This window comes from Dipteris shenzhenensis, chromosome 3, assembly GCF_047967505.1.
Source record: "Dipteris shenzhenensis isolate YYH24624 ecotype China chromosome 3, Dip_SZ_1.0, whole genome shotgun sequence".
Classification (NCBI taxonomy): Eukaryota; Viridiplantae; Streptophyta; class Polypodiopsida; order Gleicheniales; family Dipteridaceae; genus Dipteris; species Dipteris shenzhenensis.
In genome coordinates, this window is record NC_141598.1 from 39,979,825 (window position 1) to 39,996,436 (window position 16,612).

Here is a 16,612-nt window from a genome sequence, read left to right on the forward strand (position 1 = left end):
AGTAGACAAAATTTATATTTTTATCATTGTACAGGGCTTGTAGCTGCATGAATTAAGGGATGCTGGTAAAGATCCAAAGGACTTCTTATAATTGACAGTTTGCTTAACTAACATCCTCAAAGTTCATAATAGATACTCCTAGGCTGTCAAAGTTACCATCTTTGCTTCTTCAAGCTTTGTGCCCCAGAAGTTTGGATCACTCCCTGCAATGGAATTCTTCAGGCGCTGAAATTTCAAAATTTCCTTTTGTCTAGCAACCTGATGAGCCCATTTTTGAATACCCAAGAGAAACTCATTCTCAGTCAGCATGCCATCTGCATCTTTATCAAATTCGTTGAGCCATGTCTCCACTTGTTTTTCAGGAGGAATATACCTGCAAATGCCACAGCTCAAGACAATTTTAATAAAAGTGAATCGCAATCCATGTTTAGATAACTTAAATTGCATATTCAACCCCAAGCCATTAGCATCCCAAAATTTCTAATTGTCAGGGAGGAAAAGCTGAGACAAAAAATTCCAAGGCAATATGGTCCTAATCTCAATGACCTTGTAATATAGAAGTAGCCTTATATTGAGATCCTATAGGGAATATACACTACTAAAGGGAACTTCAAGCAGACACTAGAACACTTGGGACATTTTAATCTTAAGTTAACTTTGGTTGACTTTATGCCTTACTAGAACACTTAGGACCTGCCCAAACTATCCTGCAACTTGTGCAAACTTCTCCAACACTTTTGGACCTGCAACTAACATTACAGCTTCCTGCGCCAGTCTCTGGAGGAAGACCTTAGACCTGTGCAAACTTCTCTAGCACTTTTTGCCACCTGTGGGGTTGACATTGCAACTTCATGTGCTAGTCTCTAGAGGAAGACTTCAGCTTTCAGCCGCGACTATAAATGCCTTCATTCCATGTGTTTTGGTACAGGTGTAGCAGCTCTTTGCATCTTTTCAACCAGGACCAAATCTGTCCATATAGCTGTACGGAATCACTACTAGTTGCAGCCTTCATTTGTGCCATTCTCTAACAAACCCGCTTCAGTCTCTGCTGTCCATACAGCTTGCATGACCCGTTTTGCAAATCACTAGCTTCTACAGTTTGCCAAAACTGGTTTGCAGATATTTCAACCAATTTCACAACATTTGGTTTGGTTTTGGGTTACATTGGTTTTTATTTTCAGTGGCCTTGCCTGGTGCATTTAAAATTTGGGGCTTATCCTACATTCGACCTCTTTTGGCACATTTTCCCTCTTCAAAATTTGGGTCTTTTGCCAAAATTGAAGGCTTTGTCCTTCAATTTCTCACATTCAGCTTTATAGAAATTGGGCTTTTGCAAGAGTTGAAACGCATTAGCTCTTGTGCCTTGGGGACTTCAGATTCAGTACTTTGGAACCAGGTTTGTGCATACATTTGGGAAAAATTTGTGCAAACTTTTGCAGAATTGCAGGTAGATTTTATAGGACAACTTATTGCATTCACTCACTGTTTGAGTAACCCATTTCGCATTCACATTTGTAGGCACTTTCTGTTCTTGTCAAATAAAATTTAAAAAATGCATCACTCAACTTCTCTCAATAGAGTCAGAACTACAGTACTCAGCAAGCACAGCATGATAGCATGGAACGTAGCTTAGAATCTATGAGGAATAAGGCTCATATAGGTTACCCGTCTTCAATGTTTAGAGCTAAAATGAGTCCTCGAAGTTCATCCTCTTCAATCTTGCCATCTTTGTTTTTGTCAAAATACAGAAATATCTCCCGGAGAAGTCTTGGCAATGGCCCAAGCTCAACTTCCTGTGACCACAGAAAGCTAACGATGTTGAAGAAGATTTACAATTAATAAAAGTTTGCAAACTTTGAGACAGTCTGCATAAAATCAGAATACTTAGCTAAGTGTAATTTCAAGAAAATATTGTGCCAATAACTTCACAAACTCATCCACTGTTCAATAGTTTAGTTTACTATAGACTGTCAAATACATTTCAGGCATAGTAAATATTAAGTCTATGTATTAATCCATGTCTTTTCCATTTCAACAAAACATCTTACCCGATTTGCTTTAGATGTTTCTACACTATGCACCTCTACACAATTTCATGTACAATTTTATTGCGATATTAAACCTAGTTTTTTTGGGGGGGGCAAAAAATAGACTTCCATTAAGTATGATTAAAACCCGCAAGAGCAAAGCTCAAGGCGGTAATACATCATGTCGTGCATGAAAAGACTCCTCAAGAAGAGGTGCAAAATAACCAAGGTTGAGGCTGAAAATGCCACCTCAACACTGTGGAAGACTCAGAGAAGGGAGAGCCCCTCCAGTCCCTAAGAAAAGCAGCCCTCCTAGCAGAATCTGCCCAAGAGGATCCCTACATGCTCATCCAGATGCCAATCATTGTATGTATAGTGTCTTTTCATATACTAGCCATAGTGTGAGAGGGGTGAACCTGGCATCCATCCAAAGCCTTTGTGCACCTGGCTCTCCATATATGCCATGCCGAAAGGATCGCTAATATCTTCCAAGAAGAATCCACCGAGGCATGCATAACCCTGAAGGGTGAGGAAGGAACGTCATCCAGAGAACATGGCTCTACCAAGTTTCGTCTACTAGCTATAGCCCATGATTAGTCATGTTCTAAAAGAAGACCTAAGGTCCCGAAAGGGAAAGCCAAGCAACTGAGCCCCAAGTCATGAAGAACGGGAAAGGAGCAAAAGAGCTGAAAATCTTGGCAACTCCCTTCCATATAACCCCTGTATGTCTGCAATCCCATAAACAATGTTGAATAGTCTCCACAACAGCACGGCAATGGGGACAAGTAGGGTCAGCCCCAAACCTAGATCTCCACAGGTTCACTGCAATCCCATCATGAATAGAAAGCTAGAAAAAGAGAGTGATTTTTCTATTCTTGTAGGATTTCTAGAGTCTCCTCCAAAAGTTTTTATGCACATCAATGAAGAGATCTGGAGGGCCTCCAACCTCTACAACTGAGCTGGAATCTCATGGTCCTGCTAACCGTGTAACGAAAGAAGGGGAGGCTCTTCTCTCGGTGCCCTTCGTCAATCCACTCCTACTCTCTAGGGTCCCGCTACAAGCACTTTATGGGGACAACTCCATAAAACTATAATCTCCATGATCCTAGGGAAATGAGAAGAGGATCGAGATCCAGGTACCACTTTATAGGGACACCTCCATAAAACTATATTCTCCATGATCCTAGGGAAATGAGAAGAGGATCGGGATCCAAGTACCACTGAAAGTCAAAATCAATCTCCACATAGCCTACGATTTTGCCTGGCTGAAATACTCTCTCTAGCAAGATATGATATGAAGATCTAGACAGCAAGATATGATATGAAGATCTGGACAGCCTGCCCCCCGAATGCACATAAAACACTAAAGCATCCTCATATACACCTCGAATTTCAATAACCTAAAGTGGAATGCTTGTACAAGAGAATGCGGCCATCCAAGTGGGGCAAGTGATAGGCATGTCATCTGTCTCAACCCAATCCACAGGCAAGGCTGCATTGATTTGCTGAATTCTGCCTGCAATCCCTCTAAGATGACTAACCATCTGAGATTTCCTATCCTATGGAATCTTTTTGAAAGCTTCCAAACACCCATAGTGGAGGTAGGTCCCCTCTCCCAACTAGACCACTGCATGTAGTGAGAGGCACCCAATGGTCTACCATGCTCATCCAATATGTTTCCGTTCCACATGAGTGGCTGCCTATCAATCTCTTCACGAGACGAAGGGGGATCCCTCCGAACAGTACTCCTGAAGCTAGCATGCTTTTAGGATAGCAACCATGAGAGAGGAGGAAAGAGAGCTGAAATGGGCTGAAGTGAAGATCAATCTACTACTATCCATCCAGTCTCCTCTTGAAGTCAGTGTGCATGATTGTATGCTGCGAATAAAAAAATCCTTCCACGGCTCCTGCCCCCTCACCACCATCTTGCAGAGCAAAGGCCCCACACTATAAATCTAGATCAATTATATTAAGAATCCCTTCCAAAGTGGGAAGAATGAGTCTCCCAAGCCAATCTGGTTGTAACATCCTCTAATGCCATCAAGTCCACTCCATATAAAATTCCTTATCGGCCTCTTAAGCTGAGTGATGCAATCCCTTGATTGGCACCAACAAGAACAAATGAACCACGCCATGGCCAAAAGTACCGATTAACCACCACTACTTTGGAGGCAAGGTCAAGCTTGGCAAAACCCTTCCAAAGTGGGAAGAATGAGTCTCCCAAGCCAATCTAGCTGTAACATCCTCTGATGCCATCAAGTCCACTCCATATAGAATTCCTTATCGGCCTCTTAAGCTGAGTGATGCAATCCCTTGATTGGCACCAACAAGAACAAATGAACCACGCCATGGCCAAAAGTACCAATTAACCACCACTACTTTGGAGGCAAGGTCAAGCTTGGCAAAACCCCAAAAAAAACCTTTTTCCTTTTACTCTCCAACACCGGAGCAAACTGTTGTGTCATAGAAATGCCCAAACCAACCTGGCACCCCAAATATATGATAGAAACACCCTATCAATCCAAGTGAATCCTATGTCACTTCCCCAACCTGAAGTATCTTCATCACTGATCCAAAAACCATTGGATTCGTGCCCATCAATATGTGTCCCCGCCGTAACAGTGCAAAATAAATCCAATGCTGTCCTAAAATAAGTGAGTGTTTGTGGCTTCGGCATCCAAAAAAACAGCAGTTCATCTACCAACTCACTATCCAGAAGCTCTACTTCTCATCTCAAGGGAGTCTTAGCCTAAAAATACCAGATCGAGATCTAATATAGACACTCAGAGCTTCAGCCACAAATAAAAACAAAAAGGGAGGAAGGGAACATCCCTGGCGGACTGATCTGGAAATCTGAAAACTCTCCCCTTATCCCACCAATAAGCACCTGGCTGTGGGATGATCTATATAAAGAGGATATCCCTTTGATCCCTGCAGAAAGCCCAAATCTACTCTGTCATAAGCTTTCTCGAAACCTAGGAGTAGAATGGCCAGCCTCTGGCCGCTCTACATGGCCCACTCTAAAGCTTCCAAGAATGAGAAGATATTATAAAAAATACTTCCGCCATGCACAAAACCAATCTGTGTATCATGAATAAGATCAGGAAGTAAGGGCTACAAACACATGCTTATTGCTTTGGCCAAAATTTTGTAACATATGTTCAGTAGTGTGATAGGCCTCCAATGGGATACTAAATTTCTGCACCCCCCTTTGGGATGAGATAAATGAAACCCTTCGTAAGTGAGCCAAGCATCTCACCCAAGTTCCAACGCCCTGCAAGGATGAGGTAATGTGATCCCCATTCATATCCCAAAAAGCAATAAAGAACAAGGGATAAAGTCCATCTGAACCTGGGCATTTGCCCTTGTTAAGGACCAAGAGGGTAGTCTTGAACTCTGCATTGCTGAAGGGTGCATCCAGTTAGACTCGCATATTCAGTTTCATCAACAAGGAAATAATATGTCTAGCATCATCTCTAGTCTGAGTATCAGGATCTGCTGTGAGAAGGGAGCACTATTACACAAAAAGAAAATATACATGCTGAAATTTTGAGCACTAAACGGTTTATCATATCGAGAATGACATATCCTGTGCCCCTAAAGAATCCAAAGGACTAGCATCTAGTCCTCTTGCTAACAAGAACTAATATCTAGTCCTCTTTGAAGCTTAAATCTCATTTTAAAGAAAAAAATTAAGAGAATTGCAATAGCCAAGGTTTTAAAACTAGAAAGAAAGAAAGGAAGAAACATAGTAAGACCCAATGAGCTGAATGGGTGGAGCCTCTAACTGGGCATCACACCCAAGACAAATATAGCATAATCATAGAAACATGAGTACATAAAAATGTCTGAGCCCATGGAGAGGATGGAGAATTGAATGGACGGTTGCATGTCAAAGCAGCTGTGCCTAGGATTGTGAATGAGCGGTTGCTGATGATGATGATGGAGCAACTTATATCCATTACTCTAAAAGACATGCTATCATTACGATCAAATCAATAGATTTACAGACCAAGCTTCTTCGCCACCCCTACAAGTTGAAAGGGAACAAGCTATTGATAGCTGAGGAACTTACATGATCTGAATTGAATAATAAGGCAATAGAGTCAGCCAAGGTCAAAGGTGCTAGAAAAGATGGGAAATGGGCAGTATATCATGAAGGCATAGCACTCATTAGAGAGTTTAAATCTAAACCAAAAGACTCACAGTCTTAAACTGAGGCCAATCATGTCTTTCAGAATATTATGTAGGTACTCTAAATAACTGGAGCTGCTTTTGCACTCTTTGGAAGCTGCCATGCCCCCTCCCTAAGCCGATGTACTAGTTGCTTGGTAATGCTTTGTGACTGTTGTGAGACTTCTTGGTAGTGCTCTTGCAACTGCTTGGAAGTGCTTTGTGATTTCTATAATAGTGCTTTGTGACTATTATATGACTACTTGGTAGTGCTTTGTGTGACTACCAAGCAATCTCATAACAACGACAACTATGTGAGTGATTTGTGACTGCTCTGTGAGTGCCTTGTCAATGCATTGTGCCCATTATGAGACTGGTTGGTAGTGCTTTGTGACTACTTGGTATGTGTGACTGTTATACCTTTTCTGACATCCAAGCTATTACTCCTTTGTGGTCTACTCCCCTCTCATCAGTTCATTGATGACCTAAGGATTAGAGTGATGACGCCCTCGCTATCCACTGTCTTGGGAGGTCTATCTTGTCCAAAGTCCCATCAAGAAATCCCAATCCAACCTATCACATGCTTTCTCAAAATCAAGAAGCGAAACAAATGTCAATATTGTGGCCTCCAAAAAAGTAAAATGTTACCTAAAATGCTCTGGTCCTAAACAAAGACTATTTGGGTGGGCTGAATAACATATGGTAAGAAAAGGACAAAATCTAGGCAGATGGCCTTGGCTAAGATCTTGTAAGAAGATCCAACCAAGATAATGGGCCGCTACTAGGAAATCTAAGACCAGTCTTTACCACCCACTGCCATGAATCAGCAACTCTGAAGTGTCTGGGGCATATCCCCGGTCTCCATGACGTCTTGAAAGGCCGTGAGGATGCTTGAGCTCATAAGCACCCAATGAGACTGAAAAAGAATCAGTGGTAAACCATCCTCTCCTACACACTTGCCTTTTGACAAAGCTATAATCGCTTCTTGAGCTCATCGGTAGTGAGAGGGCTCATAAGACCAATACTCATCTCCTCCATGAGCACTCTCCTTGTACTCCTCCAAACCTCTTCCCTGGCTACCAAGTATTCGTGAGGTCCTGGAAGTACTGCCAAGCAGCGACCTATAAAAGTCTGTGGCCACATGTCCCAAATCGGATGGGCTAGCTGCAATGGTGGCATCAAGCCTCCTCAATCTCCTCATGACCTTCCTCGAATGTTTGGGGCATGTAGTCTCAAAGAAATATCAAGTAACTCGTCTCCACAATCTGAGTCCAGAATACATCGCTAGCATAGTCATCCTTCCTCAGTTGTATGCCCACTCATCCACATAGAACTAGCCTAGTCTCAAAACCAAGGGCATGCACCTGTTTGTCTCATTTACAGAAGAGGAGAGGGTGCGGCCAAACTCAGGTATATGTCAGGGATTATGTCCTCTTACATTGAAAAATGGGCTCCTCCCAACCACGCTCTTCTCCTCTAAGAATCTATGCCTCTCATCCTCCCCTTCACAGTCTAGAGTCAACAAATGACATTGTAACCCAAAGACCTCCGCCTGGCACAAGTATGGCCCAATTTTGAATGTCATTGTATCCCAAGCTCCACAAGGTGTATTCAAACAACTCCTTGTTGTGCTTCTTCTCCATTGCGGGAGCCCAGAAGGTCCTACTCTATCCTCAAAGAATGCTCACATATTTCTCTCTATGAAATTCTTGAAGATGGTGCTCTTGCAGGAATAAGATATCAATGTCTCTGCCCATCAAAGCTTTGTGTGGCTCCTGTCTCATGATTCTCCTACCCTAGTGAAAAATGAGCACCGCCTAGTCCTCGACATTACAAGAAACAATCCTCATGGACCAGGACTAAGTCTAACAGATCTCCATGGCTTAGGGGCCACTTCCTGCACCCGCTCTCAACAGCCATAAGTAACCCCAGTATAAGCCTTTGTCGGTGTCAATTTTGATCTTGTGGTATGAAAAAATACTTCGATCTCGATGGCCTGCTAGGACTTGTTGATGGATCAAAGTCTCCTAGTGCTATCTAATTTTCTTCAATCTCGTAGAAGGCAGTTCATTATCGGGATCCTTTACAAGAGACGACTATGCTCTTTGTTCCACTTCATTGCAGCTCAGCCATTGATGTGGCTCATCCATGTTGATATATCTCTTTGGTGGCCTGCTAGAAACAAATATTTCCTTCATTGAAGGCATAAGAGATGTCTCTGCTCTTTGTTCGACTTCATTCCATGTCAACCATTGCTGCAAATCAGCACATGTTGATATCTTTCTAGTGGCTTACTAGGGACAAAATTTGACATGGATTTCTTTGTTATTGGCCCTTTTTTCTTTATTTTCCCAGTAGCTCAAAAAAAAGAGTCAAAGGCAAATGGAGAATAGCCGTCTTGTTTTCCCATAGAAATGGACATGATATTTTCATTGTCAAATGAAAAAAATGTCAAAGGCAAATGGAGAATAGCCGTCTTGTTTTCCCATAGAAATGGACATGATATTTTCATTGTCAAATGAAAAATTGGTAAGATAACCTTTTCTTCATATTTTTAAGAAGGCAAGAAATTACATTATTATGCGATTTTGTGGGATAGTCTTGAAGAGCAGATGAATAGTCTTTTTTTCCCCCAAAAAGGAGACTTCTATTAAGTATGAACGAAACTCCAAGAGCGAATCTCAAGGGAGAGGGAGAAGTACATCATGCGATGCATGAAATAACAAAATAAAACCAAGCCTATGTAGTAAAAGAGCTGGAAAATAACCAAGGTTGAGGCTGATATTGCCACCCCAACCCCGTGGGAGTTTTTGAAAAGAAAGGGGGGCGGCACAATTCCTTAAGAAAACATTCCTCCTAGTAGAGGCTGATTGTGAAGGTCCCTGCATAGGTCCCCTAAATGGTTATCAAAGTACGTACCACGTGGGAGTTTTCAAGAAGAAAGGGGAGCCGCCCACTTCCTTAAGAAAACATTCCTCCTAGTAGAGGCTGCTCGTGAAGGTCCCTACATAGTCCGCCAAATGGCTATCAAAGTATGTATCGTGTCTGTCTAGATACTAGCCAAAGGTTGAGGTGGGTGGATCTAGGAACCATCCAAAACCTCTATACATCTGAATCTCCAAATATGCCATGCTACTATGCTCGCCAAATTCTCCCACGAAGTATCCACAGAAGCATACGCAGGTCTGTACAGAGAGCCATAAACATTGTCCAAAGAACATGACTTAACCACATGTCGTCGAATCGAAAGAGCCAAAGAAGAGTCATGTCTCTCGTAAAATACCTGAGGCACCGAAAGAGAGCCATGCTAACGAGCCCCAGGTCATAAACAAAGGAGATCGCATAAGTTGCTCAAAATTCTAGCGATTCCCTTCCAAATGATCCTTGCATGTTTGCAGTCCCATTGGCAATGCTGAATAGACTCATCAACAGAAAAGGCAACGAGCAGATCTGGAATATGCAACAAACCTTGACCTCCACATGTTCACTGCAATCCCTCCACAAATTCATGGAAATCCCTCCATAAATAGAGAGCCAAAATAAAAGTGTGATTTTCTATTCCTGAGGGATTTCTAGAGCCTCTTTCAAAAGGATTTCTGCAGATTAGCGAAATCTGAAAACTTGCACAATGAGGAGCTCTAGTGGGCTTCCAGCTTTTGAGACTGAGTTGAACCTCCTAGCATTACTGACCGTGTATCGAAAGAAGGGGAGGCTCTCCTCTTGGTGCCGTGCATCAATCCATTCCCATTCCCCACGATCCCACTACAAAAACTTTATGGGCACCCCTCCATGAAGCTAAAGTAAGTACCATCCCGACTCCAAAAAACACTGTTTCACACGACCTACGACCCTGATAGGCTGAAATACAATAGCAAAAGAGTATCATCTGTCGATCTAGAAAGCCTACTCCCAAAGTGAACATCAAAGCCCAAGGCATGCCCATATGATCCTTGTAGTCCCACAAGTTGAAGGGGGACCCCTGATCTCGAAAAGGCTCCTAGCCATGCGTCATTAGAGTGAGATTTGTCACCTGAAAGAACCCAATCCAAGGGTATGGCTGCATCAGTCTACTGGATTCTCCTTGCACTCCCTCTTAGTTACTAACTAGGCTCTGCGATCATCCGGATGAATAGGATTCCGGAATTCTCATATAGCCAAGTGATATTGTTGCTTTGTATCCTCATAGGTTTATATTCTTTATGGTACTTTATACTTATTCTTGGGATTTTCTTTTGAGTAACTACGCATTTCATTTAAGAGGGCATTGGAGCATATAACAATTGGATAAAACTTGCAGGCCAGACCACAATTTGGGCTAGCCTTTATCTATGGTGGATGAATACTTTATACAGATGCACTTTGAATAGGCCAAAAAAAAAAGAAAGCATGAAGCAGGCGTAGCCGGCAAAAAGGGGCAGAATGATACTTTGGAGACAAATCAGAAACGGACAGTCTATGAGACTAAAGAGTCCACTTTAACTGTTTTTTGCATTTATAACCATTGGTTCCATGTGGTCAGCACATCAAAACTTTGGAAGATTAGACTATGGAAAATATTTTTCCTAACTGACACACAAATATGTATAGAGAGGAGCTTGCGAGAAGTTAGAGGATATACACGTGAGTCACTAATTAGGAGTTTGAAGGTTGTTTGCCACATGAGAAGCATGCATAAGGCCTCACTAGAGGATTATATTGTGGTTTGGTTATTTTGCATCAACTTAGAGAGATTGTGGTAGTGGTGAATAAAAGATGAAGCTACGATTGCATGCAGGTTAGACAAAGAGACATGCCTCTACGTCCAGTCTTGTTTTTGCTCTTGTAAACTGCATAGTCAAAACTAGATAAGGGACAAGCCTGAAACATGTTAATTCTTCAAATCAAAATAATATATGTACACCGCCTTTCTGCACTTCTCTTCCAATCCTAACGCAGCTCTTCTTTTCTTAATATAACTTAATAGACTCGATGATTCAATACCCAAAAAAAAAAAAATGCATAGCAAACAAACATGGCATTACAAGTCTTGATTATGGTAGTTTGGCTGACGAATCCAAAGAAAAGATCTAAAATAAAGAGTGACAAGGAGATTATGAAAGAGCAGGAAGGTACTGGAAAACATCAAGATGAAGAACCTTTTGTATGACTGTGTATGTCTATACTGTTTCTATTTTTTTTCCAACAAATACCTTTTTTTGAAGTGCAGATGAAATCATAGAACTTGATGAGAAAGATGATATGCCCTGCAAAGCAGAGGACCTCAATAGCTGAACTCGAGCTTCTTCAATCTTCTTTTTCTGTAACCATGGCGATGCTATCTACCAAAAAAGGAAAAAAAGTTAGTTCATAGATGCCATCAGATCAGGCTTTAAGTGTGTGTCTAATTAGCATTCTATTTACTACAAGGTTACGGAAACACAGGGCAAGGAGTGGCAATGCTTGAAATCCATTCCAAAGTTAAGATTCTTGAGGTTCCATTATCAGCATGTTTACATTCCACACTGAAAAATCCATACGTCGAAGACAAATATGCAATGACATTAGATCTAGCCAATAACTTGTTTGTATCAGTGCAGCTTTCCATTAGGATTGGTTTTGTGCCCCAGTTTCCCTATGTTTGCCTTGAGAAGTATTTTCTGCTGGAATGGCCTCCTAAAAATTTCCCGTATGTACTTTTTCAGTCCTTTAATGGTAGCATGTACTTTTTAAGTCCTTTAATGGTCATGATGACAGTCTTCCCACACATTTTCCAAGAAGCTTTGTTGCCTTACTTGGTATGCACAGTAAGCAAGTAGACCATTTAAAGCAACAATGCAGCCTGCAAGCGCTGACACAGGGCCCTCTTCTGGATGCCCATCTAAAAGAGGCACTTGTGCACACACATATGGAATTGCCGAGATCATCATTATATATGCCCCCCATCTGCAAAATGTCAATGCGTTTGATTAGCTTCATCAACCAGTTATCTTCCTGTTCTAAGTTACAAAACAAGAAAAATATATGCTTAAGGAAAGGGGAAGTGGAGCCAATTCTAGAGCAAAACATTAAGCCAAAGGCCCTAAACAGAAACAGAAAGTAACTCCCTCATCAATTAATCACTATAAAATACCTTATTTACAAGAGACGGCATTTATCTCAATCACATTATAGAATTGACATGCAGATGACTCTTTAACTGTTTACACTACTGAACACTGCAAAGCTGTGGCAAATAAAGAATTGCACAGAAGAATCTATGAGGAGAACACAACTTTAGGAGTGAGGTACTATCATCAACTCTGTACAAAACAACTATGAGCACTGACACATACATGTGTTCTTCCTATCAAAAAAGTCTGAAGAAAAAATCATGCGCTTCATTGGAAAACAGCGAGGTCTGTGTATGCGTATGTGTATGTGTCTGTGTGTGGATTTACCAAAAAAAAAAAAGTATGTGTCTGTGTGTGTGCACATGTTCATGCGCAGGGGTGCGTGTAGGTGTGTGTTTCTAGTTGGGTGCATGCTTGCGTGAAAAGGGGAGGGAGACTAGAGTCACAAATGGCAGAGGAGGCAATGTAAGGGTAGGGGAGAGGGAAACACCAGGAAGGGGAAGGTAAAAACTGAAGCAGGGCCAGAGAGAGTTAGGGGGAAGCAGCATTCAGAGAAGGGTAAGAATGGGAGAGCACCCGAAGAGAAGGGCAGAGAAAAGCTCAGCAGAGGAGCTGGATAACATGGTAGGGAATGGAAAGGGGGCTCAAGAGCTGTTAAGGAGAAGCAGCCCATGAGGGAGGGAAGGCCAGGGAAGGCAGTAAAGGTCATGACAGGAGGCAATGAGGTGGGGTTGGAAAGGCAGCCATGTGAGGAGCAGGGGGACATGAGCGCAACAGCCACACGAGGCAGAGGGAGGGAGTGGCAGGGAACTAAAAGCTCACAGCAAAAGACAGTCAAGTGGCAACCTCAAAATTATACAGTTGTATTTGTACAGCGGTGAATATCTAGGAAAGAGTTGTCCTCCCAACACAAAAGCATACTAGGCACACATCGTTTTTTTCTCATGCCTGTGAGGGAGAGGGTGCCTACATCACTGTCATAGTATTATTTTGAGTGGCTCCACCACCATTTTCACTGTTCATGTGTGATCTCACCAAGAAGAAACATCAGCTGATAGCAACATACGAGCATAATGAAGCCAGACACTCAATTAGAATGGCATCTCTTCAAGTACTCACTGTGAGGAAACATTGACAAGCATAACAAAGATAGACACTCAAGTAGAATGGCATCTCTTCATCTACGTACTGTGAGACAACACATAAAGAGAATGAACTTGATGAAATCGTTAGAAAATAGTCAGACTAAGTGACAAGGTAGCTAGAAAGTACTTACTGAGAAATTCTTACTGAAAACACCCCAAAATAAAGAAAATAGCTGTGCATTGTATCTGAAAGAAAGGCTCCATATTACACTGCCTCTATAATACAAAAGGAATTAAGAGAAGCACCTTGTTTGCTCATCTACAGTAACTCCCGTATTGAAGAGATCATATCCACGAGTTAATGTCAGATCTTTTGCTGTTCCACCTGGCCCTGACAAATCACAACGACCTGCAACAAGGGATCCTGCCCATGCCACTGTCAATAACATACTGGTAGATCCTGCAAGCACTCCCACACCTACTAGAACCTCTTGCTGTGCCTGCAGAAATTACACATACATATGAACGTTAATGCATTTGAAAGCATCATCAGTAATTGCTGTGATCCTAGTGGATATCACATGGAGAGGGAAAGAGCTCTGTTTTATAGTATGTGACACCATTCAACAATGAAGGAGGGACATATAAGTTCACTACATTTTGTATGGTTGAAGGATGAGGTAATGATGCAGATCCTGATGCTTTCTACATAACAGATACAAAGGCAAACCCGAACCTCCCAAAATCAAAATTTGAAAGAAAGCATTTTGTTCAATTTGCTAGGCTCCCATCTTGCAACAAAAATCTTTAGTGCAAAAATCATATGATAATCACAAGGCACCCTTAGAAGTAAGGAATGCTGATCCATGGAATGAAAAGATGTACAACAAAAACGTTCAGGGAGTCCACGACCTTTGCCAAAGCTTCAAAAGTCATCAAGCCAAGAAGCTCCTTCTACTCACGATAAATACAAATCACAATTTATCTGGGCCTGATGAGGACTGCTCTAAAGTATACGACATGGAAGCATAACGTGTTCTTTTATTCTTTTTTTTTTGCAAAGAAAGGAACCTTCTATTAATGCTTGAAAAACCTTCATACAAAACAGCAGCCCCGAAGGTGCTGAGTATGGAAAAAACCGGGAAAAGGCTGAAAGAAAACTGGCCTATTCCAGAGCAACCCAGCTCACTGCCTAGGGCATCTCTAGTACTGGGGCTAACAGCCAGGTGGGGGAACTATACAACCAGCAAATCCCTCGCGGAGTGAAAATGGAAAAAACGCCTCCAAGCCAAGCCTTGCAGAAACGAGCATGCCTCGCTAGAGCCTAAGGTCCCACACTCCCAGGTGGAGCAGAGGGTGTAGATGATATCCTGCCAGATGGCGACCAAGGTAGCCGAGGGTGGAACCAGATGCTCACCCATCACTAGACTGCAGCAAGCAACCCAAATGTTCCATGCAGTGATACTGGCTACTACCTCCCAAACGCTATCCTCCGGAGGGGAAGGAGGAGCGAGGCTATCGGGGGGGACTGCCTCTATGTACAAAAAGGGAAAGCCTCTAGAATTGCTCCTGAACCGACTAGTCTGCGATAATAATGCATAAAAACTTGCTATTGCTCCATTACTAGCAAGGATGCAAATATGGTAACTATCAGCCCCTTAAACTGTGACAATGTGGTTGGTCTACTATGAGATCTGCTAACCAAGTTGCTGCCCCAATTTTAGAAACGTACCTTGAAGCATGGATGAGAACGTCTCAAGGAACTGTGCCTGCATATCCAAAGATGTAGGAAATATGGGTGAAGTAAAACATATGTGCCACTATGGGTTTACCCAATGTGTAAGGGGCTTGTTCAAGCTGATGAGCAGACTCAGATGGTGGATCACTACCACATAATGACTCCTCAAAACTAGGTACACGTTGCCATGGTGAACTGTCCCAGGAAAGTAGAAGTCTGAATGTGGCTGACCATTGTGCAATGAAGGAAAACAAATTCAATGAGATGTACCAATGAGGAAAATCTGCTATAATAAGCACCTGATATTGCGTGAAAAGACACCAAAAATGTCGATGGAAAGGCTTAAGAGAAAGGTCAATGAAGAAGCTTCACAATGATGCCCAAACGGGGCTCAAAACAGCCTTGTAAGAGCTTGCAAAGGCCTTCAAAAATGGGTTGTAAAGACCTGAAACTCTTTTTGTTTAAGGGGGGACACCTTACACTTAGGACTCTTAACCTAAGACCAATAATTAAGACAATTAGGACTTTTCCACCCAACCCAAGTTAAATGTACCTAACCCTAGCTACCCTAAGCTTAACTGCACCTACCCCAGCTAATGAAGATGCAAGACATGGAATGGAAAGCAAGACTAGGAAAGCATAATGGAAATGAAATAATGCGAGAAAGAAATATACAACTAAGCAAAGTACTTGCATGATCAAGAAAGGCATGAGGCTTGATAAAATGACAATGAAAGTACAATGCCTTTATAGGATAGACACACACACTCTAAGTGTCAAATGTATATGGGATAAGTCCCATTGTGACACATGACACTCTAGGATATAAAGTAGTACATTACTACTCTAGAACACACTAAAAGTCACTCAAATTGACTCCATTTCCTAACACCCCCCCATGGAGGAAAGGTGAGGGACTACTAGAATGGAACCAAGAACAAACCATGACAATGATGGTCATCAAAACTGTGCATGCCAGTCTAGAAGTAGACATGGCTCCCACACAATCTCAGAGGCAAGTGAGCATTTTTTTTTTTCAAAAAGTAGTGCTAGTTATATTACTTGAAAGCGAGAGTACAAGAAGGCCTGAAGGCCAGCGGGTTGTAATCACAAAACGGATTCAGCCCGAGAAGTCAAAATGCTAAATACAAGCCTCTTAGGGCATAATCATCGGAGAGTGGACAAACAGCCACAGTGGAGGGGCGTAATGCCACTGAAGACTCTGAGTGGAGTGCTGGAAGAATAATTCCCGGTGGTCCCAGTCGCGAAGGAAACGTCGTCTCTTTTCCTTCCCTGCCCGGGACTCTCCCTGAATCTGATCCCACTGACCCTTGAGCGTGTGAATGATCGTGCTCCAGATATCTGCTAGGGTCTGGGTAGTAGAAGTAGTCTGAGCTCCTACAGTCTGCGCGCATCTAGAAGTCCAGATATGCCAGCCTGTGATGCTCCCTATGATCTCCCAAACTGGGTGCCGAGGCATCGCTCCTGCATTTGTCTCTG

General features: G+C 42.3%; 1 protein-coding gene across 1 annotated transcript in view; it reads right to left on the reverse strand.

Moving 5' to 3' along the window:
* Positions 1 to 16,612, reverse strand: part of LOC147903798 (sodium/calcium exchanger NCL1-like) — a 110,141-nt gene that overhangs the window by 26,128 nt on the left and 67,401 nt on the right. Inside the window, exons 5-9 of the mRNA XM_087372295.1 lie at positions 13,681 to 13,874; positions 11,972 to 12,122; positions 11,390 to 11,518; positions 1,666 to 1,793; positions 157 to 373 (exon numbers count right to left, since the gene is read on the reverse strand). Of these exons, the coding sequence (XP_087228421.1) occupies positions 157 to 373; positions 1,666 to 1,793; positions 11,390 to 11,518; positions 11,972 to 12,122; positions 13,681 to 13,874 (819 nt within the window). The remainder of the gene's footprint in view (positions 1 to 156; positions 374 to 1,665; positions 1,794 to 11,389; positions 11,519 to 11,971; positions 12,123 to 13,680; positions 13,875 to 16,612) is intronic.